Source organism: Colletes latitarsis, chromosome 14 (genome assembly GCF_051014445.1).
Source record: "Colletes latitarsis isolate SP2378_abdomen chromosome 14, iyColLati1, whole genome shotgun sequence".
In the NCBI taxonomy this organism is placed as follows: Eukaryota; Metazoa; Arthropoda; class Insecta; order Hymenoptera; family Colletidae; genus Colletes; species Colletes latitarsis.
The window spans coordinates 25,127,809-25,154,834 of record NC_135147.1 but is presented as its reverse complement, the minus strand read 5'-3'; the positions used below and the strand labels follow the sequence as shown (position 1 = coordinate 25,154,834).

Here is a 27,026-nt window from a genome sequence, read left to right as displayed (position 1 = left end):
GGCAACTCGCGGTTATGATATAGAGTTGCGAATATGCAATAATCGCGTTTGTTCTTAGAGTTGCGAACTGTTATTTTTCGCGTTGCCTTTTCAGGGTAGCGTTGCGACTTGACACGATTCGCGATTGCTTTTCCGCAAACTTAGGTACTGAATGTTTGCTTAAAAATAGCGTTGCGAATTATTGATAAACGCGATTGCACGTAGAGTTGCGAATTACTATTTTTCGCGATTGTTTTTTCAGGGTAGCGTTGCGAACAATCACGATTCGCGTTGCTCTTTTACTCTTTTGCACATATAATGGACATCAACCGCGTTTGCAGTTCTCATATTATAAATTAGCGTTGCGATACTGATTCATCGTGCGATGTTTTACTTAGCGTTGCGATTCTTTCAATGTCAAAATTCTTCCCCAATTGTAGTATTAGAAGTAGTTAGTTTGTGGCCAGTACATGTGTATGTACATGTACAATTAGCCCCTGATTAAAGTTAGAGTTGCGAATGATAAACAATATTCGCGTTTGCTCGTAGAGTTGCGAATAAATATTTATCGCGTTGAAATATTAGCGTTGCTTCTAAACACGACTCGCGTTTCTTTTATGCAAACTTAGGAACCGGGAGTTTGCTTTAAAAATAGCGTTTCGAATTATTGATAAACGCGATTGCTATTAGAGTTGCGAATTACCATTTTTCGCGTTTGCTTTTCAGGGTAGCGTTGCGAATAATTACCATTCGCGATTGCTTTTTATTGTTACAAATTGCGTTTGGAATTTTTCTATTATAAATTAGCGTTGCGATTGTTGATTTATCGCGTTGCTTTCCCCGTAGTGTTGCGATATTTAAAACATCTAACTTCTTCCTCACACGTGCCACTGTAGTTAATAGTAGTTTGCAGTAGATAGTCTATTTTTTGCATGTGTATTTCCATCTACACGGAAGACACCAACACCAGATCCAGCAGTTTTGGGTGAAACGCGATTTTTATTAGAGTTGCGAGACATAAATATATTTCTATTAAAGATAGAGTTGCGAATACACAATAATCGCGTTTGTTTGTAGAGTTTCGAATTCCTATTTTTCGCGTTTTCTTTTCAGGTTAGCGTTGCGAATTCAATACGCGATTGCTTTTACTGTTATTTAAGAATAGTGTTGCGAATGCACTGATCGGTTTGCTCTTAGTGTCGCGAGTTACTATTTTTCGCGTTTGCTTTTCAGGGTAGTGTTGCGAATAATCACCATTCGCGGTTGCTTTTATTCTTACAAATCGCGTTTGGAATTTTTCTATTATAAATTAGCGTTGCGATCTTGATTTATCGCGTTTTTATTAGAGTTGCGATTCACTGCCCAAAACTTGACGCTGGCCATTGCTTCAAGATCATCACGAAGAAGCTGCTGTTCTACAAAGCCTCAGAAGGCTCAACGTTATTATCTAAATTAGTGTTGCGTATTATTGAATATAGGTGCACGCGATATAATTAATAAAACAACCCACTGTGGTTTATTTTACGTATAACAAGCACCACACGCGTAGTCTTTTCTATTTCATAAATTAGCGTTGCGAATCAAAGCCACTCACGGGTTGTTTTCTGAATTTTTGAGTGGACAATTTTTTTTTTTTATATGTATATTTGTCAATAGAAATACTGCTCAAAAGTACTGTTGTTTATAGATTAAATTGTTTCATTTTTCGTAACGTGTAAAAATTTGTAATTTTTATGTGTTCATACATTTCTAGCACAGATTTATGATATATTTAAAAATTGATCATAGATTAAATTTACGATTCCGATATATCAGCAATTATTCATTATTAGAGTTGTTCATTTTTACGGGGTATAGTAACTTATCCGGCTGCAATATTTATTTATAAATAGTGGATTTTTTTATAAATATTCCGAATTCTTTGCACGGATTAAAGTTTATTCGCGATAATTCTTTTAATTGATGAAAAATAAAATGCTTGCTTGAAAAGTGTATGCAAATTACAATTCTACATTTCATATTGAGAGTTAATTACCGCGTAGAATCGATATTTGCGTTCGTTGTTGCATTTTTGTACGAACCTAACTTAATTCTGAATGCAATAAAATATAATTATTGCAATTCGTACGTTTTGAAAATTTTGTTCTATAAAATCCATCTTAACACTGATATGAATTTAATTTTTCTTAATATTTAATGTGTATATTTCTAAATTTTGTACTATGAATTTTTACGCGCGGGAAGTCTAATTTAAATATTAATTTCATGTTAATTTTTCTATGATCAATGATCTTATATCGACAATATGTAATTATTTTTTTTTTGTGTGCACTAATACATTTTCATTTCAGCTACTAATCCTTTGAATAAGTTCTTTTTACAGAGTATAGAAGAACGAAGTTGGAATTGGCACGTGGATTCGAATCGCTTTCTTCTCAGTCGCTTTTAGGGAAATATCTATTTATACAATTTTATTGATTGTCTGAATTTATGTTTCAGGAAAACATCGTGGGATCAATAGAGACTTCAAGAAGAAAATATCTCTTCATATTTCTTTGTACTTATTGAGTTATGTTTTAGAAAAGCATCGTGAAATTGACAAAGACATCATCAGGAAGATTATTGCTGCAGATTGCGTTAGAGTATAAGTATAAAACATGGAAGTGATGCGTACTTAGATTATAAGATCTGCGAGCGGACATTTATTGTAACTTATTGTAATAACAGCGTCGTATCATGATTAATATTAAGTTACATATAAGTATTTTAGTAAATAAGGTTTATAGGTGCAGTTGCAGATGGTTCTTCAGTGTCTTGTTAGGCACCATCAAGATACAAACATGGTACTCTACAAGTCTCAGGGTTCATAAGTGCAGTTGCACTTTCCTATTTCGTTTTTAGAAAACATGTGGTGAATTGTCACGCATGTATCAACATTCTGTTAGATTTCTTACCTCTGTATCAGTCAGAGTTCGTTCGTGCAGTTGCACTTTCCTATTTCGTTTTTAGAAAACATGTGGTGAATTGTCACGCATGTATCAACATTCTGTTAGATTTCTTATCTCTGCATTAGTTAGAGTTTGTTCGTGCAGTTGCACATTTCTATTTCGTTTTTAGGAAGCATGTGGTGAATTGTCACGCATGTATTTTGTTAGTTTTTGGTCTGTTTTTTCGACCAGTTCTTCCGAGAATTCTTCCTTTATTGCTAGTTTCTCTAGACGAAGATAGTTAGGATTCCTCGCCAAAGGAAGGGTGGTTGGGGCGAGGCTAGGGTGGGTCTCCATTCGCAGCAACCTCCACGCGGTGAGACCTGGGGATTATTATTTAGTATGTAATTAATTACATCGTTCGTAACTGTACAATATAATTATTTTATAATTAATTACATAGTAAATAATATGAGCCGATGGCTGCGATCCTCCTCGTATAGTTTGGTATAAATATAGCCTCTTCATCAGATCAGATCAGATTCGAATCATAACTTTCGCTAGATTTAGTTTTAATTCTCATAGTCGATTTCGGTAGAAAGCAGAATTTCTGTGATTTCATCTCTTACCATAAGAGACGCTATGGTAGCTTTTTATAGACTGTCGGTAACGTTGCGAGTGATGGTAACAATACGAGTAAACCATAAACCTTATGGGCTTTCCGACTGCCATACCGATCTGAAAACTCGGAGGTGATTTTAGCGTCCTCTTCTCTTGGATGGCGGTCAGTTGAGGAACTATTCACTAAATTAGGGATTGAAAAAGGCAATCCAGCGTTATCGAGAAGTAGAGCTCGTGGACACCTACAAAAAAGTATTAAAAAACATTTCCGTACAGCGCCAAACGCTCGTCGAAGGCTGACGAAAATCTCTCAATTCACTTTTTTCATAAATGCAAAAACTCAAAGTGCGATTGGAACTATAAAGCAGAGTATTTTAACGAATAAAAATTTGGACGTCGATTTAAAAAATATATCGATAATGGTAATACTGACACTTTGGTTGTTACCTTCGTCCAACAGACTTATCTCTGTTTTCAATTTCGTTGCGAAAACTGCAGTCATTCTCGAAGAAATGGCCCCCGTCGTCGAGAACTGAAATGTAACTTGGAATAAAAATTTCCTGAAATACAGGGATTTTTATAAGGATAAATAATCATTATTCTAAAAGAAGTGAGTTGAGCGGTTAATCCTGCCACGAAATTAATCGTTTAGGGGGAGAATCGTCCCCCAAAGTGTTTTTGAACCGCTGTTCGAGGCGCGGTCGATCGATTCCGTGACAGAGACAGTTGAAGACCAAGTAAATCGTTTTCACCACTTTATTAACCCTCACATTCCATCCCTCTCTTATTGCATATCGTCCCATTCCGCAGAGCGTGAACTTAAAACAGGGAAGGAGTCCGAGTTTCGGGCGACGTGTTCGCCGGGAACTCGTGGAACGGATTGCCGCGTTCGCGAAAATCGTTCGCGGCGAAAAGGGTTGTCCGCGGTGTCGTATAAATATTGTCGTTCGGGAGATACAAAAACGCGTGCCGTTGGGTCGAACGACGATTATAAAAGGGGGGGGGGGGTAATGCCTGGAAGAAAGAAGCAGGGGATCGAAGGTTCAGAAAAATTGTGCGTTTATTAGTGAAGATGACGCTCGACCAAATTTCACCCTTCACTTACGCCAGCGTTTCGTTTCTCTAGCCTCGACGCGGCGCGCGCCACCCCCGCGTCGTTTCTTTCCGCCCTCCGTAAGGGGCGTCGCGACGAAGAACTCGCGTCGGACGAAGAAATGAAACGTAAGAAAATAATATTCTCAAGTTCAATTCAATATTCAGTCGGTCGGAACAACCCCTGTCGCGACGCGTGGCCGCTCGTTTCTTCGGAGCTCGAGTTTAAAAATTGATCGCGGGCGAAACATGCATTCCCTTCTGTCCTTTTGGAAGAAGATACTCCGGATCTTTCGACTCGTGGCGGAAAGCTACGAAACGGGGATGGGGGACGAAGCGTGCTACGCCTCCTCGTGTTCGTCGAGACAAATTCGATCGCGAATGCCTCCTCGCATGGAACGTGGGATCAACGAATGAAAAATTGTCCGATCTCTCTTCTTTCTCACCGTTTCGCTCACTCCCTCCCACTCTCTCCCGCCCTTTCTCTCTCCCTCGCGCGCGATTCGCACCCTGCCACCCTTATGCCGAACGTATGCAGCACATGTACGTGATTTCATATATACTTATAATATATATATATATTTTTGTTTTTCCTTGCTTCCTTTTTTTTTTTCTTTATATTTATATATATATGTATATTTATATATTTGCATGTATAATTAGTTTTATCCACCATCGTCGTCGTGTAACTATCTATAATATTATCTACAGGGCAGTAGCCAAACGCTGTGACTGACTGTGCGACTTGGTTTTCCGCTTGTGCGATCGGCTCGCCCGACGGTTTTCGCTTTTCCTTCGTCGATCGATCCCGCGAGAATCGATCGATCCTTTTCCCCTAAGCGTCGGCGATTCGACGAGTTTCGAGCGATTTTGTGCGCAGCCGCGTGGCCAAGGGACCGATTTCAATCTCCCCCGTTTATTTTTTCTCTTTTTTTTTTTGGTGTAAAGCGTAATCGAGAAGCTCGAGGAACCGTAGAATGTACTCCGTGTGACATTTGATTCTTTTGATTTCTTAATTTTAAGAACGGTGAGAATGGTTCGCCATCGACTTTGGTGCAACGGAAACTGAAATCTCTAATTATAACCGTAGGATTATTACTTAGACTACTTTAAACGAAATAATCGTATAAACAATAAATTACGACGCTCGCTTAGAAGATAGATCACAGTATGATCGTTTAAATTAGCTAACTAAGGTTACGCAAGCTATCGAAAGAAAAGGATTCACCGTTAGAGGGCACATAACCTTAAACACTTGAACTCGGAATATATCAGAACTCGATAAAAATTGCTCGGTCGACGAGACAGTCAATATTTTCGAATCTGCTTCGACCAAGATAACTTTACGCGGTTCAACGATTATTAAATGCCCTCCAAGATCAGAACACTTCTTTTTCAACACCCTGTATGCAACAATCGTCGACGAATCAACTATAACTATTAAATCAAGTACATACCTATGAGCTTTCATTGTTCGTTTCTTTGGTAAATGGTAAAGCTGTGCAGTTCGGGGGAGCCCCTGATCACGTGACTGGTCGTGTGCGTGTGTTCCGTGTGCGCGTGCGCAACGCACGATCGCGAGGCACGCTTAAATTCGTATCGTTTCCGGTTTGTAGACGAAAGAATCGCGCCGTTTCTTCGCCTTCTTCGGAGGTAACATTAAACGAGGTCCACTAATTTGGTCGATTAAGGACGTTACGTGGCGTTCGATTCGAACAAACGCCACGATCGGGTGCGTAGAAACGAAGGTGGACGAATTACCTTCCAATAGAACGTGGCGATATACTGAATCTCTTCTACGAGACGTCGGCAACGAGCAACTTAAACGTTCCGCGCGAAAATGCTGTCGAATCGGGGACAAACTTCGAGGCTCGTTCGATTTTATACAAGAAACGCCAAGTTCCATGTCTCGGAAACTAGAAGACAAATTTTCTATTAAAAGTGCAATCCGAAAACGAATCATCGGTAATTAATTTCATCGATAATTAACATTAGAATTAGAGTTTCTCGCGAAGGATGAATCGGTAATAATTTCGATCGAAAACGCGCCCCGAAACTTTGTCCCCGCGATACGGTACGGACAAAATGGCGACCGATCGAGTCCCAGAAGTGTCCCGAACTCGCGCTCCGAGTGTTTCAAGCTTAGGCCTTTTCCTTTCATCGACGCCATCGTTCTCGAGCGATGCTGACTAGATCGTATCATCGTTTTCACCGTTTCCGTCGTCGTGTTCGTTTTGTTGGTCGTCGAAGTACTCGAGTTTCGATCCTTTGGTGTGTCTCGCTGGCAGTAACTAGGTGTACGCCCTTCAGGGACGACGGTTTTCTTCGTTCATCAAACGCGTCGTGATGACGGCCTGCTTTCGTCGCGAAATCCACGTAAAATCGAAGAAACGTGCGTCGCGACGCAGTGGGCGTCGTCGAAAAAGGTCGTCGGGAGTCTCCTCTGTCCATTTCCATTTTTCTTCGTCACTCAGTCGAACGAGAAGGAACGAGAGGAATTTTGAAAATTCAATTTTCGTTTCACGCGCGAGTCGAAGCCACCAGTTTTTAATGCTTCAGCAGTTCTGAGCGTTCAGTTTCTAGTCTACGAAGTATCTTTCAAGACTCAAAATGTCAAATGCCTTTGTTTTACAATACACCCGAGGAGAGAGTTGTATAAAACTGGTGGTTTCGTTCTAATCGATGCTACACAGGGTCTCGATTCGGCTATGCGTTGAATTTATGCGAGCTGTTCAATCCTTGCACTCTGATATCTACCATTGGGTTGCTGTCAGTCTGATGAAAATTTGCAAGAATCTCTTCGTTACTCGAACAATTATTCCGAGGATCGTTGCACAAAATTCGAACGCTTTATGCTCCGTGACGGGAGGCAGAAACAAAATAAGGTCGCCAAATGGGGAGCATCGGTGAAAAGTCAGAGTGCAAGGGTATGATTGGCGGCTGATTGTGAATTTCAATTGCTAATTAGGTTGCCGAGACGCGTGCCGCGTCTGGGTCAGCCTGCAATTGATAACGCGGAGACCTATTTACGGCGAACCGTCGATGAAATTCAGCCGATTGAAAGCCTATACGAGTACTCGGACATTTAAACGAACGCCGTTGAATTAAAGACGAGCGAGATGTCGCGTTGCCGACGGTTCGATCGATTAATCGATCGACGCCCCGAGAACGTTGCGAGATAATCGCGTGTCCGTGAACTTGAAGTCATTATCGCTGTACACGGTCCGCGGAACTTGACCGTTCAAATATTCCCGCCATTGTTCGGCGTCTCCGAGAGAATCTCGACAGCTTCGATCGACTCCGGAACTATGCTCGATCTTCTACGATCGCACGGATCGCGAATCCTCGATTAAGTACCCGCCCGTTATCCTGAGGGAAGAAAATAAACGTGGCTCGTTCCCTTCGGTGAAAAATGACAAATAGTAAAAATAGCAATAGCAAGATTCGGATTCTGCGTCCGTTCTTACGGCGTAGAGTTTACTTCGTTAGTCTCGGAGTCGATCGACGCTTCTCTCGTTAGAAAGACTCGCTGCCCAACGTGCTCGATCGCTTCGCGAACGAAACTCCATCTCGTACGCTAATAAATTACGTCTCCCCTCTCGTGGTCCCGTTGCGTTAATCGCGATTGTGACGAAACGAACAAAGCACCTCCTCGCGCGCGAAAGTCCCTGCACCTGCTCGCCACGGTGTCACAAATAAGACCAGGCGAAATTGAAATCCCTCTCCCGAACGCAGCGACGTTCTCAGGTTCCGTCGACTTTCGATTTCGTCGCCGAGGAAACGTCGGGAAAAGAATTTCTTCGTTTGCGGGAGCCTCGTTCGCGAAACGGAGGCCGTCGCTCCGCGTTCGAACGATTAATCCGATCGACGAAGTTCGTTGCTTCCTGCGCTCCGGGTCGCTGTTTCGCGCGCCATTTTTCGAAACGCGCCACCTACGCCGAGAACTCTGCGTTCAGCTCGTCGCGTACAATTCCAATCGCAAATGAAATCTGTTCGATCGAAACAGGAACGTGCAACGGAAAAACGAAGGGTGAATCGAAAGGGTTTTAAATTTCGAACAATTTAAATATGATTATTAAAATTAAATAGGTTTAGAAAGTTAATTTTTCGGACGATTCGAGCAACCTCCGTTTTGGGGCATCTTCAGCGGTAGGGGAAAGAATATCCAAAATTGTTTTTAACAGTGAATATATGAAATAATTTGACAGAGGTTGGTAGATAATACAATAAGACTGTCTAACAATCTTAGATGTTATTGAATGGATTATCGAAGACGATCCAAAGGTTCTGAATAAAATCAGATTCAAATTCAGATCTCTTAATAAAAGGATTGCTCGAATTGACCGAAAGATCGTCGATGAACTTAGGTATTTTCTCGAATCCCGTTCGCAATGATGCTCGATCACTTTCGTGGAAAAGACCTCCTCCAACGCGTGCGACGAAAGGGGTACAGTAGAAGAGTGCGAGAAGAGGGAGAAGGCGTGAAGCGGAGGGATAGAAAGCAAAACAGTGACAGAGAGAGAAGTGCTCGAGCGGGAGAGAGCAGACGCAGCGTTTCGCGTCGAGCAAGGAGAAAGAGAGAGATCATCGGCGTCGATCAGTCGCGGTACACCTTCGGACGATGAACTTTAGGAACTTCCTCGAAAGATGAACGTCATCCCCGACCGATCCGCGTGTGTCCCGATCTTCGATCCACCGTGTCGCGTGAACGAGCGTACCAAAGAGTGTCCTGGAAGGAAGAGTCAGTAATGATCCACGCGATCGCGCCACGTTTAACGTTTTCGTTTACGTTCGTTTCTTATCTTTTTAATCGTTTTATTTCGCTATTTCTTTCGCCCCCGTTTCTGTTCTGCGTTTCTTCGTTCGGTTGCTCTCCGTTCGATCTGTTCTCTTGTTAGTTCGGTCCGTCGTCGAGTTCGTGCGCGTGCGCTGCCTGCCGGCGAGCGCGGTCACGTGGCCCCAATATGGCGTCGCGCGGAAAAGCGAGCCGCTTCGAGAAGTTTCGTCGAGATCCCCGAGCGACGGGGGATCTCATCGCGAGATTATCCGATGTAGATGGTCGATGGGAGAGGTCTGAGCGTTTCGACGCCCGTGCCCGACTTCTCCGGTCGCCGATGCCCCCTGGGTCCCGTCATCGGCCAGCGTTGACAGCGTCGCGGGCCCCGTTTTACGCCGGGCTGCCCGCTGAAGAGACGGAGGGTATGTTGGTCCGCTGCCACCCCGTTGCATCGACGCGCGATTACGTCGTTCCTTTCTTACCCTTCGATTTGCCCGTGCCGTGCTCGTCGTTGGTCGGGCTGGGCGGTCTGCTGCCGAGTCTGGCCACCCGCCGGTAGGATTCGCTGTTCACGTAACGAGGGTACGAGTCACGGTGCATCAGGGTATAGATCTGCAGCTGGGCCTCGTCGAAGGTGTGCGGCGTCGCATGCACCATGTTGCGGTTCACTATTTCGCGCACACGCGAGTCCAGGCTCACCTGAAACCAACAGACGTTTGACAATTGTCTTTTTAGTACATCCGTCTCGAACGTCACCCCCTCGATTAATTATCAACAGCTTGTAAAATAGAATACTGCTCGTGTTATTAATAGTCTTATCTAGTATTGTAGGGGTTAGTCCTTCATAAAACGGGTCGGAGACGAATATCGAAACGAATACCGGAGAGGCGATTAAAGAATTTATGGGGTATATTGGAGATCAGGAGATAATATCTCTCGATAAAATTTAAATGAAGCGATCAGAGTTTTCGTGATAGATAATAAAAAACGTATTTCATGCGCGGATGTTCCTTATATTATACAGTTCGGACCTAGGCAATGCATGGCATAAATAAGCGTGTATTATCGATGGCATTCCGCTCTGCAGTCAGGACTTAATCAATCGCTCGGTCAAGGCCACGCAGGGATTATCCCCACCGTATCGTCTAGCTATCTTGTTACTCTGTATGTCATATCTTCGGCGCAAACCTACGTGCACGTGCTCTCTGTCTCTCAATGAAAGAGACAAGCCGCCATTGCGTAATAGAAGGGGTTGTGACCGACGCGTTTCACGACTAGATAAGTGGCCTTGGGCGATCAATCAACCTTGTCCCGACTATAGACACTGTCTTAGAACGAAACTCCGATTTCTTCAAGTTCCAAGACTACGCCCACTCGTCTAACAGATCTCTTTAACGACAAATTATTTTGCTCGAATTAAATGTAAAATGTCATTGAAAGACGAACTGAAAATCGTTGTTAATTGAGAAATTCTCAAAGACCGAAACCAAACCCAATATAAGACAAGACCGTAGCATCGTCTTTGGTAGTTCTTTTCGCGATTTTTCGTTAGCTTCGAGCTCTTCTAGATCCGACCAGGACTCACTTCCTTCGGCGAGAGTATGGATATGTACTCCTCGTAGATGAAGCGCGCCGACTCCTCGATCCTCTCCGGATTGGTCTCGCGCTTCAGCTGCTCGCACGCCAGCCAGAAGGCAATGTTTTCTTCGCTGTACTCGCTGACGAGGAACTCCCTGAAGTGCTCGCGACCCGCTGTGCTCCTCATCAGCTTGTCGAAGGACGAGCCCCAAGACCTAACCTCCTCCAGGCTGCATTCCATGTTGCCGTTGGTGCCGTTCCCCGTGCCGGACAGCTCCCCGCCGATACCCACGCCGCTCCCGTGGTCGCCACTGCCGCTCGCGTTGCCCTTCTTCTTGCCCTGGTCACCAGCGCCACCTGCACCCGTCGAGTTGCCACCCACCGCCGCCAAACTGTGGATTCAGTCGCATTTTTCCTTTTTATCATTCAGTTTACGCCCGTTTGTTCTGTTTTACTTAAGGAAGGGGTATGGGAAGGTTAGGTTTTGGGGGAGGATTTCGCGCGAGGTCGATAGTCAACCCCAATTAGTATTTTCTTAGACTTCATAGCTACGCAATGACCACGAAACAAACTCTCAGCAATTTGTCAGATTACAAACCCTCTAAAATCGAACCTTTTCTTCAAAATTTCTTTGTATCGTACAAAGCGTTGGAGATAGTGAAGGTGCTCAAGATAAGGGAGGTATACCTGGACTTTTCGTATTCAAAGTCGTTCGAAGAAAAAATATGTATAAACTTATTCTCTTTCTATCCTGCCCGGAATGCACTAGTTAAATTTATATTCGTCGATCAAGATAATTACGAAACGTTTGCTCGACAATATAAGCTTTCGAAGAATTACGAAAACACCGAAATAAATAATCACTGTCGAAGACACTGCTCACCGTATCCAAAATATACTTCTTCTATTGTAATTGTCCATGTTACAAAATTATCTCCCTATTATTTCTACCCTGGCAAGACATATAGTTACGAAACAAATATACACATTTAAATTGTTACGATTCACCTTAACACTAGATTTACAAACATTATAAATTTATAAATTAACGGGTTCCATAAATCTAGTGTTAATAATAAAATTTCGTCAGTCAATACGTTCTCACTACTCTCGGAATCTACTAATTTTAACACAATTTGTCCAACAAGATAACGACGAGTCGTTCGTTCGAAAGTTACTTACGAGTCCAGCTACAAATTACTGCCAGTCGTTCTTTTCCATCGACATAAATAATCGATCGCTACCTCGGGCACCGTCCACCGTCTCGATAGCGTACTTTTCACAACTACGACCGCGTGTGCTGCAAAATTATCCAACTCGTTCGTGAACGGGGATCCCGGAAACGCGTTCCGAGCAGCAACCCTTCTTATCGCGACGACGACGACGCGGCCTTTGCGAGACGCGACAAACGACGGGGAATAGAAAATGAGAGAAAAAAAAAAGAGAAAGAAAAGAAAGAGCGAGAACAGGACAAAGAGCAAGCCCTCGTTTGACGCGTTGTCGGAGAAGAGGCACGCTACAATGCTCCGGAGCGATAAACTGAAACACGTTCGCACGGCGCGGAACGGGGCGAAAATAAAGGAGCCGCGCGGAGTTCGCTTTCCTCCGCGTCTCCAGCCCTGGCGTCCATTATTTCCTGCCAACTTCCTCGTTTCGTTCCGCGAACAGTCGACCTGCCCGATAACGCCGGAACGGACCAGAGAAAGCCGCACGGTTATTATAAGCAGATAGACCCTGGCCTAGGATCGTTCTCCCTCCGTCGCGCGGCCAGATTTCACCCGAGGGTGGGACACGTGTCGTCCATCCGTAGGGTTTTTCGACCACGAACTTGCCTCGCAAGTTATCGACCCGACCGCAGAGACGAACAAAATTTTACTCGAATAACGGATAACTAAAAATATCAAAACGAGAGGGTGCATCGCACGAAAAAGGTGGATGTTATCGAAGAGGTATTTTAAGTTTGCCAAAGGGGTGGAACGTCTTGGAATACTCAGAAAATTTTTAAAAGTTGCGTGCAAATAGTGCAGTTTATCCGTAACAGAAAACTATTTTTCGTCCTTTCATCGGAGACATTTCTTCGGTTCCATTCGAGTTGGGTGATGCAACTATCAGAAAATGATTATGATACCCGGTGATATGCATTCCAACAGATAATCGTTGGGATTTGAATTACATCAAGGAGGAGGGAGACGCCTATGTACAGTCCGTCACGAAAGTGTTCGTACTCCCCAGAGAACTATCACTTCGATTGAAATAAATAATATACAAGTGACTAGAAAGTTCTGGAAAAAATTTGATACCGTCGGCCCCTGAGCCTTTCTAGCTCCTTTCTAAACGGAAAGTTTAGCGTCTCGACGTTTAACGCTCTGTTGGAATAAAAATGAACGTTGGTTGCACCGGATGCACGATCGAATACATTGGAGGATCAGTGTACGCGACATCGGTCGATAACTGCTGGCTAACGAAGTCACGTACACGTGACAGCGGCCGTCAAAGCGTTAATTAACCTAAACGTGGCTCGAACTTAATCGAGCTCGTCTTTAGGCAAGCCTGCACCGCGTAACGACGCGAACAGCTTTAACGAGTCCAGCCGCGTGGCCTGCTTACCATTTATTCCTGCGTGCGGCATGAAACAGAGAAAGAGTGTACGTAGGTACGGCTGCTCGACGGTAAAATAGGTCGTAGCTCCGTTTAAAGACAATGGACTGACATCGTTCCACCGACGATTATATTGCGAAACGCGGCGATAATGGCTTGTCACGCGGCAGGATATACGAGTTATCGCCAGACGGTTACCGAGGATCGATCGTTCGCGCTCCGAAGTTCCGCCATTTTTTTTTTTTTTTTTCGCAAATCGAATCTCGATCGTCGAGTTTCAGTCGTTCTCGTTTTTTTTCTTCCTTTTTCACGTACCGACGTTTCATCGTCGCAATTGTCCGTTGTCTTTGAAGAGCTTCCGGTATCCAGAACGTATCGTCGCGAGAGAAAGAACGGAGTTTCGAAGCGTGGAAATGTTCAACGTTCTGAATACGGAGTGAAATATGAAATCGTCCAGACGAAATTTGCGGAGCTCGGTGTTATTGTTCAGGAACTGTTTCGATATTGTTGCGAGGAGACGCGTTATGCATGAAATTTCATAGAATTATTAGCAAAATAATTGATTAGTCTCACAGAAGGTACTAAAAATCTATGAGAATCGTTTTACAAGTATCAGAGAAACTATTTCCTTAAGAATATAACAGAAAGACCTAAAACAAAAGTGAAGTAGTTGATAGTGTATCGAAGTATTTGGAAGAACTCTGAGAACTTCCTACCGAAAGAAGCTGTACCATGTTATTAAAACGTCGTAATATAAATACTTCTACATCGATTTTCCTATTTGGTTATACTATACAATTGGGGGTTAAGAACAATGCTTTCTTTTCAACCCCGAGGTACCATTGTTTCATCCAAGATTCTACAATTAATTTAATAACCAACCCAAAATGCACCACTATCATCGAAAACAGAAATCTTTCTCTAACAACCAAATTTCACGATGAAATCAAAGGAGCCGGAACAAACCCTCGTCGCTACCCCCGACCCACCCCCAAATCGCGCAAATTTCGTCGACGCGAGGACACACAGGTAGAAACCAGAGACGGGCATCATCTGCATAGAAAATATTAATCTACTTTAATCCAGAAAAGCGAAACATGACTTGGATCTTTTACACCCGTAGCAAAAAGGTAGCATTCTTATCCGTCATTCGGTGTTCCTTGCGATCCTTTACCAAAAATAAATCACCAAATTATCAAAGTTTAATATAGCTAAAATTTCTTATTTATCGTATCGTTTCATCTCGCATAAAAACTGATAAAACATTAAAAGAAATCCCAGACAATTCAGGGTGATCATCTTTTTAACCCAAGTTGGAATGTTTCTTAAGTTCAAGAAACACTGACCTAGCGTCGTCTTGACGAATGACGGATAAAAAGATTCGTATCTTGGAGCAGCCGTACGTAATAGTTTGTTCGAAGCAAAGATTCTGCCCGACTCTGGCCGGAAATAGAGAGGAACGATAATACCACGAGCAACTACAGCACCAGCACCAGCACAGGCAACAGTTGTCCTTCTTCGAGCGGCCCATGATCCCGGAGCCCTGGCGTTGCTGCTGCTGCGGCTGCTGCTGCGACGACGGCTGCTGCTGCTGCTGTTGCTGCAGCTGCTGTTGCTGCTGTTGCTGCTGCTGCACGGACTGCTGAGGATTGCTGTGCTGCGACGAGGACCCGGACGCCTGGCCTTGGCTCTGGGCGCGTAGCCGGCAACCACCGGCGACACCCTCGCTGCCGCCTGTCCCGTGACTAACGCCGATCCCCATTGCAGTTGCACCGATTCCGCTCGACATCTGCAAACGATATCTCGTGTTTGGTGAGCCGGCCAGCTCCGCACGGAAACCGCCGACCGTCGGCTAAAAATAAGCGCAACCGAGTCACCGAGGCCGTGGCCGACGCTCTGTGCTCGACCTTAACCTTGTCGACGGCTGAGATTTTCGTGACGCGATCCGGAGATTCTCCCCCGAACTGGCGCACCGTGACATAACGATCAAAATAGAGAGAAAGACTGCGAGGAGTCGTTCGATTTAGGGGCTCTGTATGGGTGCTTGGTTCTAGAGTTGATTCTAAATGGGAGAAGACCAAAAAGGTCTTCCAAAAAGAGTCAGAGTTTGAGAAACATCTCTAGGATGCATCTCTAGGCATCCATGGTGAGGAAAATCCTGGAAAGCGATCGAAATTGTGTAGGATGTTGAGGATAAGCCAAGAGACATTCAGATGATGAGAAAAGTGGATGATTTGGGACGAAGGTGATTCATTTGGAGAGACGTATTAAGTCCTGATTTGACAGAGCTTAGAGCCTAGCAGGAGTCGTTTCCTGAATTGGTTCTGAGTGGGTGTTAGGTTCTAGAGGCCAAGAGGGAGTTGTTTTTGGTATTCTATTGAGACTCCAGGTGGGCGTTCGAATATTTGATCCAAAACAGGTAAAGCAGTAGGGAACAGAGACGTATCCAAGTTAGATTGCGATGAAGAACATTAATTGACATTGTGGTAGGTAGGTATCTTGAAGAGACGATATTAGTGATGCAATAATCGAAACTGGTTAAACTGCTCTGAAACAGAGGAGTCCTTTTGCGAAGATGAAGTAATTAGCTAGATGCAGACAGTCTCTTACTTGGAACGAAGCGTTAAATCTTTCTGAAGTGGTAGTATTCAAGTTGCGCGTGGAAGCTGTCTTCTACAAGGGTGCTGAGAGGGTTAGATATTGTCTTCTGGAGGGTTTTCAAGTGGAAGGTATCTTGTGGAGGAGTTCGACTCGATAATGTGATCGAAGAATGCGAAATTGACGATGGGGTAATCTGATGACAAGTAAAGCCAAGAATAAACTATGGTTAAAATTTTTAGATTTACAAATAATTCAAACTCAGTCCACTGTAAAGTAATGTTCACTTTATAAAATATAAAAATAACCAATGTAATTCCCTGCTATATTTCAATTCTCTTTGTCCATTCGAATTTTCTACCTCGCGTCAGTTAAAATGATAAAATAACAAAATTTATCTTTATCAAATTTTAAAAATAGCCAATGGAACTTTCTGCTATATTCGTTCAATCCTCTTTGTTCGTTCGAATCCTCTAATTTCCCACTTTGTTTCGGTCGCGCCAAATTGGGATCGACTACAGAGAGCCGGAACAGAGTTTTCAGTAAAATTGGAACGCGAGTGGGGTTTATCCAGCAGCGAAACTGGACCAATTCTGAGATTATTCGAACACCTGAAAAACATCACAGTCGGATTCACACGCGGAAGCACGACACAGTCGTTAAGCTTTAATTGAAACAAGCTGACCGTACGATAATTGACACATAAGCTTTCAAAAGGCAGCCAATTAGTTTGGATACCATTGTCGTCGTGCTCGGTTGCATCTATCGATCCACTCGTATTTTCAAAGTTAGCGCGAAAACAACGATAACCGAATGCAAGACTCGCCAAAGAAATTTACTGTTCGCGTGCTCACAAAGGGGACAATGTTTTTAATTGTCAAAGGAAGGTGGGAAATGATCCAGTTAGATATCAAGCCTCGCCCCTCATTTTCTTTCAAAGCAGAATTCCTTTCGTTTCTTTTGCAACTTCTGCACCATCCCAGCTTAAATCGTATCTCAGACAATCATTCAAATATTAAACCTCTATTTTATGAACTTTATTTCGTACTTCGAAGAAGAATCTATCAATTGATTCTTTGTATAATTTAAAAATTTGATCGATTCTTAAGCTTCTCGAGTATTCCCCGAATCAGTTTTTATTTAGATAGAAATTTTGTCCACGCCCGAGGTAGGGAAAACTGATAATTTCTATTCATTGTGTGATTATCAGACCGTTAAAATCCAGCGAGTAGCCAGCAAAGGAACCTCGTGGATCGCGGCTCCAATGAGCAAAGCTCTGCGCTTGCACAGCCTTTCTCACTCCCACTCGGAGGCCGCTTTATTTTTACGCCACGGTGTACATCGATGATCTGCTCCACGAACGGTTTCGCACGATAACGACCATGCTTCACAGTCGCTAATACGGGCTGTGGGCAGCGACTGATAAACAACAGACTTTCGCTGGGATCCACGTGCGTGGTTCAAGATAGAAGATCGTGGCGATCGATAGAAAGATCTTCGACGAACGGAAAGTTGATTCGTTAGAGCGGCGAAAATAGAAGTCGATATCGAGGGGATTAAGAATTTCATATAAGGTAATTTTTGGCAACGGTTGAGGTACAGACAGTAATCAGTGACTAATTTAATAAAATTCATCATTAATAAATAATGATTAAGGAAAGAAATCCTTGGAATTCACTTTATTATTGAAATTGTCAGCAAGTGTCAATATTTTTAATGTTCTCGGTAATAACAGGGTTATTAAATTCACGCCCCGCGGAGTTAGAAATATTTACACTGGTCGTAACGGAAGAGGAAGACGAGAGTTGGGGAAGAGGAACCATTTAACATTTAACAAAATAATATTTACACACGTTTCAAACGATACGGGAAGCGTAACAGATACAAAATGGTCGGGGATCTCGGGATACTGAATCACCTAATCGTTGGAACGTTGCCCAAAAGTGCATTCGCACAGTGTTTACATTCTTCGAAGAAAGGGAGGGGATAGAAAAATATTTTCAACTCGGAATTACGCGCGTTACAAAATTAATGTCGCGACCATTTGCATCGTTTTGATGTCACTGGTATTACGGGGAGCACCAGGTGTGAAGAATAAATCAACTATACAGTTTTATACTCTTACGAAGAATCCAAATGTCTAGCGAATGACTAATAATTTTTATCTACAATTTATTGAATCTATTATATGAATTTATTAAGCAGAGTTTCAACTACGCGGGGTACATCCACAGCTCAAATTCTGGTATCGTTCGAGGGACTACTGTCAAAGTTAATCAAAATTTGATCCCAACATACAGGGTGTTCGGCCACACCTGGGAAAAATTTTAATGGGAGATTTTCGAGGCTAAAATAAGACGAAAATCAAGAATACTAATTTGTTGACGGAAGTTTCATTAAAAAGTTATTAAAAAATTTCAAATCGTTCTAAAAAAATTATTTTTAGTTGCAGGGTTCAATTACAATCATTTTTTGTTATTACACATACCCCCGAAATCCTACGCACTTTCGAGAAAAAAATTCCTTACCAAAAATCTGATGTGAGGCCAGAAACGTTGCCCGAAAATTTCATGCGAATCTTTAAAACGTCATAACTTCTGAACGGATTGGACGATTTTGATGTTTAAAAAAGCAAACTACGCGTATTTTGGTGGAGAATATGTACAAATCGCAAAAATACTCGAAAAGTTGGTCCTTGACCCCGCAAAATGAAAAAAACTCCATAAAAATGGTCCAATTTTCAAACAGCCATAACTCCTACAATAGTGAATATATTTCAATGAAACTTTTTTCTGAAGTAGAGCTCATGGGCACCTACAAAAAAGTATTAGATAACTTTTCTGTAGGGTGTCAAACAAAATTATTAAAAATCGAGAACGAATTTTTAAGAAAAATCGACAGGGCGTAGGTGCCTAAATTTTTCGACAAAAAAAAAAATTTCAAATCCTTCTAAAAAAATTATTTTTAGCTAGGGGGCTCAATTACGATCATTTTTGGTCAATAGACCTACCCCCGAAATCTTGCGCAATTTCGAGAAAAAAATTCAATACGGGCGGAACTTTAAACGTTAACAACTTTTTAACGAAGCCTCCATCAACAAATTGGTATTCTTGATTTTTGTCCTATTTTGGCCTCTAGAATCTCCCATTGCAATTTTTCCCAGGGGTGGTCGAACACCCTGTATATTAACATCATCGAAATCTACGCTAGAACACCCATTTCGAATGATTATCACTACGATTTGCGATAGAAAATCCAACAAAAAGGATTGATCATATCTTTCGATACTGCTAGTCCCCAAAGGCAGAAGTTTAACGTCTCCAATAAACGAAGTTAAAGTTTGTGCTCCCTGTCTGGATGTAAACAATAAGATTTTGTTGGATGCACCTTGTGCATAGATGCGTGTTTCGAGTCGTGGCACTTGTTCTAATTATGCAATGCGTCTCGGACACTTGTTGATGCGCGTGTCGCGGTTCAGCCGCCGTTAAACTTTAAACGTTCGAATATCCCTCGAAGCGCCGCGACGCGGCTCGTTATCGACGCGGGCGCGTCGGTGGATCGACCCCGTCGACGCGTTGCTCAATTGGAGAGCACGTGCACGGCATGAGGAATGCGGCTTCCTAAATTCGTCGAGCCACACTTCGCGCGTATTGTGTCAGTCGAGCGGAGACCCGCTTTATTTGTTTACCTTGGCTCGCTGGTTGACGCGAAATTAGTTCGATTTCCGTGTCGACAGTATTTCTAGACATTTTTCCCTTCAATTTTTCTATAGCTGAAAGTACCACGGTTAGGGCTTGAAAGAAAACGTGCAATTGCACTTTGTAACTTCGTGGATGATAAACCATGTTAGACCATGTTAATTGATTTTATTTCGATACTTTTTATGGCTCGAAAAATGTGGGGAAATGTTAGTGGAATCTTTGACGAATGATCGAATATTTAAAATAGTAATTTTAATTTATAAATTGCTTAGTATGCGTCCATAGATCGCGAAACGGTTCCTGGCTTCGGCGCGTGTCAGAGGCAACGATTCCGTCCATGGCCGAATATAAATCCTGGTTGGATCAACAGGCTAGCCAGCGGCCAACCCGAATTCACGGTTTACCGATGCCTTCCAGCTGTTGAGTCGAGTCTTTACCCGGCTCCACGTATTCGGTATTCCCCAATGTTAACGAAGCAACGTTCTAGTAGTGTCCCAGAAAATATCGTGTTTCAGAATCTTAATTTATCGAGCGACAATTGAAAAATATAATTTCAGGCCCAACGATCTATATCCAAGAAATAGGTTATCTATTTTGGGTTAGGATTTCATTTTGAAAATAGTAACTATCCGTATAGATACAAGGACTCCAAACATTTCTACGTTCGATGCACATTCATCAGAACTTAAAATATGGGCGAAGTTAAAAAGAAGGAAGCAAAGATGCACCATCTGTGCAAACGATTGGAAGAAGATTGCATGCGTCGGGAAAATATGGTCGTGTTGCAAGAAAATTACCCTACATAAGTAAGGCTAGCATAAACAAACATAGTCAATGTTATCAAGAACACGTGTTAACCTCCTCAGTCATGCAGTATATTATTATAATATTCTTGGACATCAAGATGATTATTTTTTAACATAAAATAATTATTTTGTTCAAACAATAAACGTCACGTACGTTTTTCGTGACCAGTGACGTTTGTCGATAGATACTATAAATAATTTAACACGTAAAGTCTTTGGAAAACAGAGTATAATAGTGGTAGTGATATTAAAATCGACAGTGCAAGGTGTCTCAGGATGCATTTCGTCGTACAGAGTAGAGGAAATTGTTATCCTATCTGGAAAAATATCCTCTGCAGTTTATCTAAACTTATCAAAGGAAGTTGGCATTTCAAGAGGAAAATTTCATAGAAAATTTTATCTTTCAATAATATAATGCTTCCATTCACGACAACAACTGTGACGAATTTTTCCACTATCGTGTTTTCTTGTACGTTTGTCTATGTAGAATTTCTCGGAACGTCGACTGTACATGACAATCTTAAACTATATCGACGAGTTACGGAGTAATTTGCTAGAAAACGATGTTAAACTGGGCATGAGTGTGCAAATTATTTTTAGCAGGACAACGATCCAAAACATACTGTTAGACACACCAGAGAGTGGATATTGTACAATACTTTCGAACAGCTTGTTACAGTGGATATCAATTCGATAAAAAATCTGCGGCACTCTTTAAATTTAGTTTGTAATGAAAATGATTTTAAAAATATGGTACTCTAGGAGGCCATACGAGTCTTTTTAAAAGTAGGAACAGGCCATTTTACAAAAAGATCAATTAGTACTTATGACGATTGGATCACCACGTGGTTCTGCCATTACTGGAAATGTATATTTTCGGTTACTTTGTCACCTTCTTCATTCTTTCGACCATATTACTTTCACCTTCCGCAAATTATAGTTACGCATTTCGTCTATATTGTCACCTGTTATGGTATCGTTACACTTCGTACTGTGTCCTTTCCCTTTCGCAAGTAATATATTTTTCCCTCCTACTTCCAAAAAAAAAATTTGTTTCTTACAATTGTTAAAAAATGATAAAAATACCGAAAATTTGAAACTTTCCGAGACGAAAGTACGATGTGTATTCTGTCCAGCTAAAAATTTGGCCATTCTCGATATTTGAAAGATAAGTGAAAATGAGAGACGAAGAGGTTTAGAGCGATCGTCTCGCGCGTCCAGGGCATCTCCCGCGAGTCTTCTCGGCCGACGGACTCCGGTGGCTCTGATCGATCGATAATCGCATACGCCTCACCTCTATCATGTTCCATGCGCCCGAAAGCGAGTCCAGCTCGCTTCCCGCGTTCTGTGCACCTTGGGCTCACCGGGACGGTGTACGCGAAACGTCGGCCGTCGGTCACCCGTGACCAGTCAGTTCACCCGGAGGATCCTTCCCGCGGTATCGGCTTTATCCCGGTCCGTAGACGGGACCAAGGCCTCTGCGGGCCTCGCCCAAACGCGGCTGCATTCTTCCAGCACCTCGATACTACCGAACTCTTCACGCACTCACGGACGGACACATACGCACACCAGCAGGAACCCACTCGCGTAAAATACCCCAGGCTAGGACGACCGTCTCGTCTTCTTCGTCTCGAACCGACTCGAATCGGCGCGTCGAGGTCCAGCCAGACGATTCGTCTCGCGCATCATACGCCGCCAGCCATTTCCCGCCTCCCGGTACGTCCAGGCCCGAAAGCTCCGCGAGCTTTCACGCCGTTGGCCTTCCACGATTACCAGCAGGCCACGACTTCAACGATTGCCGAGCGGACCGTGGCGACCCGGTCCCATCCACCGATCGGCAGCCAGCCGCGGATCGGATCGCGATTACGGAAAAACGGTACGCGGGAGGGTGGATCAGCAGCAGCACCCGGATCAGAGGACAAGACGGTGGCGAGGCTCTCAATGGCGTCCCCTATGGGTGGGCACCGCTCGCGGCGCTCTCCCGACACCCGTCGCGGTGATCCAGTCCCATCGGGATGTCCGGCTCCTGGGCGTCCATCGATCAGGGCCAGCGAACCTCCGCGTCGATCGGGGTGTCTCCTGGCTGCCCCCGTCGGCTCGCTTCCCTCGGGGCTTGTTGCTCGGCGTGGGCGGCCCAGCACCGGCGCTGCTCTCGCTGCGTCGTTCACGGCGACGCTCGACGTCGTATAAATAGGTTCGTGTACGTTTGAAGCCGCCGCAGGGCGCTGGCGCGGCTGGCTAGAGCGCCGCTACCGCCGCCTCTGGCTCGACGTCGCGGCGCGTTCCCTCCGTCGGTTTGACCCGCGGTGGGAGGCGGTCGGACGCCTAGAAGGGCGGCTGGAACGGAACCGCGGCACCGAGGGGAGCGGATCAGGAAGAGGGAAGAAGAGAGGAGCGCAACGAGTCGGACGGAAGAGTGAAACCGGTGAGCATCGCGCGTAATGCCCGCGGACCTCTTTCAACGCATCTGGACGATTTTTCCGCCCGACGATCCGACGCGACGGATCGAGACCACCGTGAGGGGCAGCGGGGGGCAGAGAACCGACCGCGAGCGACTCGGAGCGCTCGGTTATTGATTGGCAGAGACCAGAGGGAGAGACGAGCCCCGCTGTCACGCTTGGACACCGAGAGTCCGATTCCGTTGCTCGAGGAACCGTTCGCGGAAAACCACCGATCGACGCTCCTCGAGGGACCTCGAGAATCTCTCGGATACCGACGATCCACTCGATCTTTTACAAGTCTTTCGCTCGGACCGGAGGAATGTAGAGCAAGGTCGAAGCCACCTATCTCGACACTCTTCTCCGTTTCACTGGACACCTTTCGAACCCCCGAATCACTGTCGCACACTTCCTTCGCCCCCCTCTTCGCTCCGTCTCTCTCTCTCCCCCTATCCCTCTCTGTCACCCCCTGTCACCCCCTGTCACACGGACTGTTTGGTAAACGTTTCGAGGCGTATCTCCGCGAGCCGCGTCTTGGGACGTTGTTCCCTTCCGCCACCCCCGTCGCCCGGCTCGCCAGGGGTTCACGCAACACGACCCTGTTACGCCCTCGTTCCCCAACCCCCTTCGATCACCGACCGATCTCTCGTTGCGGCGGAGAGCCGTGCTCTCGCGGCCAATATGGCGGATTTACGCGGCTCGCGCGATGCGTTGGCCACCACTGTTGGCCTCCGTCGACGGTCCCAGCGACGCTGACGCGAGGCGCCGCGACGCGAACCTACCCGCCGCGCCGCCAACGCCGCCGTGAAACGACCACGCCGACGCCCGCGCAGCCCAGGCGACCGATGCCCGCCATGCTTCGCGATCCTGCGTGCGAACGACCCGCCGATGGACGCTCGACGTCTCCGACGAACAGAGACGCCGGGAACATCGGTACGCGAGAGAAAGACGGCGAGCGTCAATGAGACGATACGTCGATGATTTTCGCGAGGTTTTACGCGTTGTTGGGTCTCGCGTCTTCGTTGCTGGCCAACGGTACCCTCCATCTTGCCAAGATATCCTCGATCGATGTTATTTTGTTTACACCCGTCCTCTCTGCTTCAGAGATTAGTTCTTTTTCGCCGTTGGGTCCGTACAGGCTGGTTTATTAAAATAATGTTCGCCCCTTAATCTTAACGCAAAGTTAACGTCGCCATTTTATTTTCAATAACTCAAATTTAATTTAATTTTCGATTTACATCCCTCTAAATCCCCAACGGTATCAACCCAGGTGTTGGCAATTGGAAAATAGGTGTGTCCATGCATTGTTAGTAGGTCATTTTGTTTACGCGTTTTGCTAAGGTTTTATCATATTTTTTCAGATTGGAGGGTGGTCAGGAAGGATCGAATTTATAATTCTCTCGATCGATGTTACTTTGTTCATTAGATTTATTTTATTCCATAAGAAATTTATGCATTTCGTGCTCCAAACGGCTACTTTCAACCTACGCGTTATGCTCTATTATATTTCTAGGTATTCCATCGGATTTGTTGGTAATCTTTTCCTGTGCGTTGCCGAAGTATTTCAACGCTGGCAATGGGTGCCGAGTAAACAAATGTTTTTAAGTGCCCTAAAAATAAAAATCCAACGGATTTAAATCTGGGAACAAGCAGCTCAAGCAACAAGTCCTGCATAACATTTCCATCTCTTAGAGAATTGTTTTTTAACCTTTTACTTCCGACTGCAAGATTATCCAGTTTACCAACAATGTATATAATACAGTAATTTTGCGACTTTATACAGTAAAAACATTACTGGTTGTCCAGTAATCAAGTATTAGACTCTTTATTGAATAATCCGTCTGTGATTCCTACTATTTTTAACCAAAACGAGTAATTTTAGAAGACAATTTCCTCCCTACGTTAATACGTTGAAACAAAATTAGCGAAACGGATTTTGTTCGAGTGTAATTATTTACGTGACACGATGACGTTTCGATCTACGTCGAGTCTTCACATAGTATACAGACCGTTTCCTATAAATAAATAATTAATTCGCTAACAGAATATCTCCGTTTCACTAATTTCGTTGTCCCGACATGTCAACAAGAGAGGGGTAAAATTGTCTTCTAAAATTACTCGTATTGGTTAAAAATAGTAGGAATCATAGGGAAATCATAAACACACAGATTTTTAATTATTAGAATAAATGATCTACATAACTCAAATGGTATTTAGAAGAACATTCGCTGTGTTAACGCGATTTCCTATTTCTAAAACTTTCGTAACTCATAACAAGGCTACTGTTGTTCTTTTTTCTATGTACAGTATACTTGCAGGAATATTTGCATTTAGTAAATAGAGGATGTTTTGCTACAGAGAACGGTAACAGGTGCCGTTTCTCGCGTGGTTCACGCGCAATAGTATTCCTCGTGATCTGCGTGAGAATAATAAGCAATGACTCGTACCACGTGCAACACAGTATGACGTCGAGCCTTGACGTGTCGATAAGGTTACTCTTATCGTTCCTGAAAATTTCGATCTCGAGACACTTTCCTCTCCAACCACGTTTCGTCTTTTCATTTCCCGAAGATTTCCAAATAGAAAACAACGAATAAAAGGAACAAATAAATATGTCACTGAAAACAAAAATTCTCCGTGTATGGGTCAGTATGAGTGTTGGTTAATATCTTCAAGCGTGGTTTATCAGAAAAATCTAAACGTTAGTAATAAATTATATCGAAATAAGATTTGAAATTTATTTTTCCTAATTTGATATAACGAAATATGCAAATTTTGGAATCAAAGAAACGAGAATTAATTATCCTTCCCCTCTGGTTGAAGCTTCGACTAATAAAAGCGAAAAAATTCGATGCGTTCTAATTAATAGCGGGAGCCGTTCTGTAACGACGTTGCCAGGTTTTTTTAATTACTTAAACGTGCCTTACATTTATTACACGGTCCGCTAAAAGCGCCGTTCGATCGATCCTCCCAATTTTACGCGCCCTTTTATCGTCACAAGGAACTTACACGCGTTCCATAAATTTTCCTGCGCGTTTACGCACGCCCGTACGTCGGTATGCGTCATCTTTTACGCAACGCTGGCTGCCCTTACCGTCCTTAGGATGTACTTGCCTTTCATTTATTTATAGCAAACTGTGTACCTGTGCAGACACGTGCGAAATATCTGCAACCGACGCGGACGATATTGCAAAGCGTTTGCTCTCGCCGAAGGCATTCGAAACCTCCAGTTCTTACGGCCGTATTTATCTTTTAATAAATGGTTGTCGCACCTCCTTCGTAATCTATTAACGTAGGGCTTAAATGATGGTAGTATGGATAGTAATATGCGTTGGTCGAATACAACGACGCGCAGAAAGAGCGTAACAGTTAAAAATTGGTGTATTTAAAAAAAATATTCGTGTAATGAAGATAATTGAATAAAAATTGCACAAAATAATCCCTCGTGCAAATGTGCAATGATAAATAGCCTATCTTGTTCGCTTGTTATATAAATAATAAAATAGTGGTGGTTTAATAACCCGAAACGAACTAACAGACAAAAATTCCAAAACTGTGCAATTGGATTTAAGTTCATTTTTCAATTCCGGAAAGATGGAATTTTATTTGTATGATCGACCACGACTTGCATGATAAAGTTGCGTCGATCATTTCGAATCGGAGCTGCTGGCACCTGGTTTCGTCCAGATCAAGCTCAGTGAGCAGAACGAAAATGCCGACGAGGAAACAAGCGTCGTTTCCTTTTCATTTGGCAATGCAGTTACCTGCAATTCTTAGAGAAACACAATTGCGACGCCATAAGCCCTCCTGTGGAATTTCCACGACGAACCCTAGCACGAGAGAACAATACGATTCTTTGTTACTTGGAATTAGACAGCCTTTCAGCAGCGACCAACCCATTAATATTGTCA

General features: G+C 43.7%; 1 protein-coding gene across 5 annotated transcripts; it reads right to left on the bottom strand.

Annotated features, from left to right (window-relative positions):
• Positions 1-4,269: 4,269 nt before the first annotated feature.
• Dhit (regulator of G protein signaling double hit) lies at positions 4,270-23,939 on the bottom strand. 5 transcript variants are annotated; one of them, XM_076781130.1, is made up of 6 exons: positions 21,972-23,939; positions 15,042-15,361; positions 13,582-13,590; positions 10,982-11,366; positions 9,879-10,095; positions 4,270-9,803 (listed from the first exon to the last, which is right to left on the bottom strand). In XM_076781130.1, exons 1-6 carry the CDS (start codon positions 21,978-21,980, stop codon positions 9,787-9,789), a joined length of 957 nt encoding a protein of 318 aa, XP_076637245.1. In that variant the 5' UTR covers positions 21,981-23,939; the 3' UTR covers positions 4,270-9,786. The 5 variants fall into 5 exon arrangements, with proteins under 5 accessions (XP_076637245.1, XP_076637244.1, XP_076637246.1 ...); XM_076781129.1 differs by having other exon boundaries at positions 4,270-10,095; positions 21,972-23,934; XM_076781131.1 differs by lacking the exon at positions 13,582-13,590 and having other exon boundaries at positions 4,270-10,095; positions 21,972-23,934.
• Positions 23,940-27,026: the final 3,087 nt, after the last annotated feature.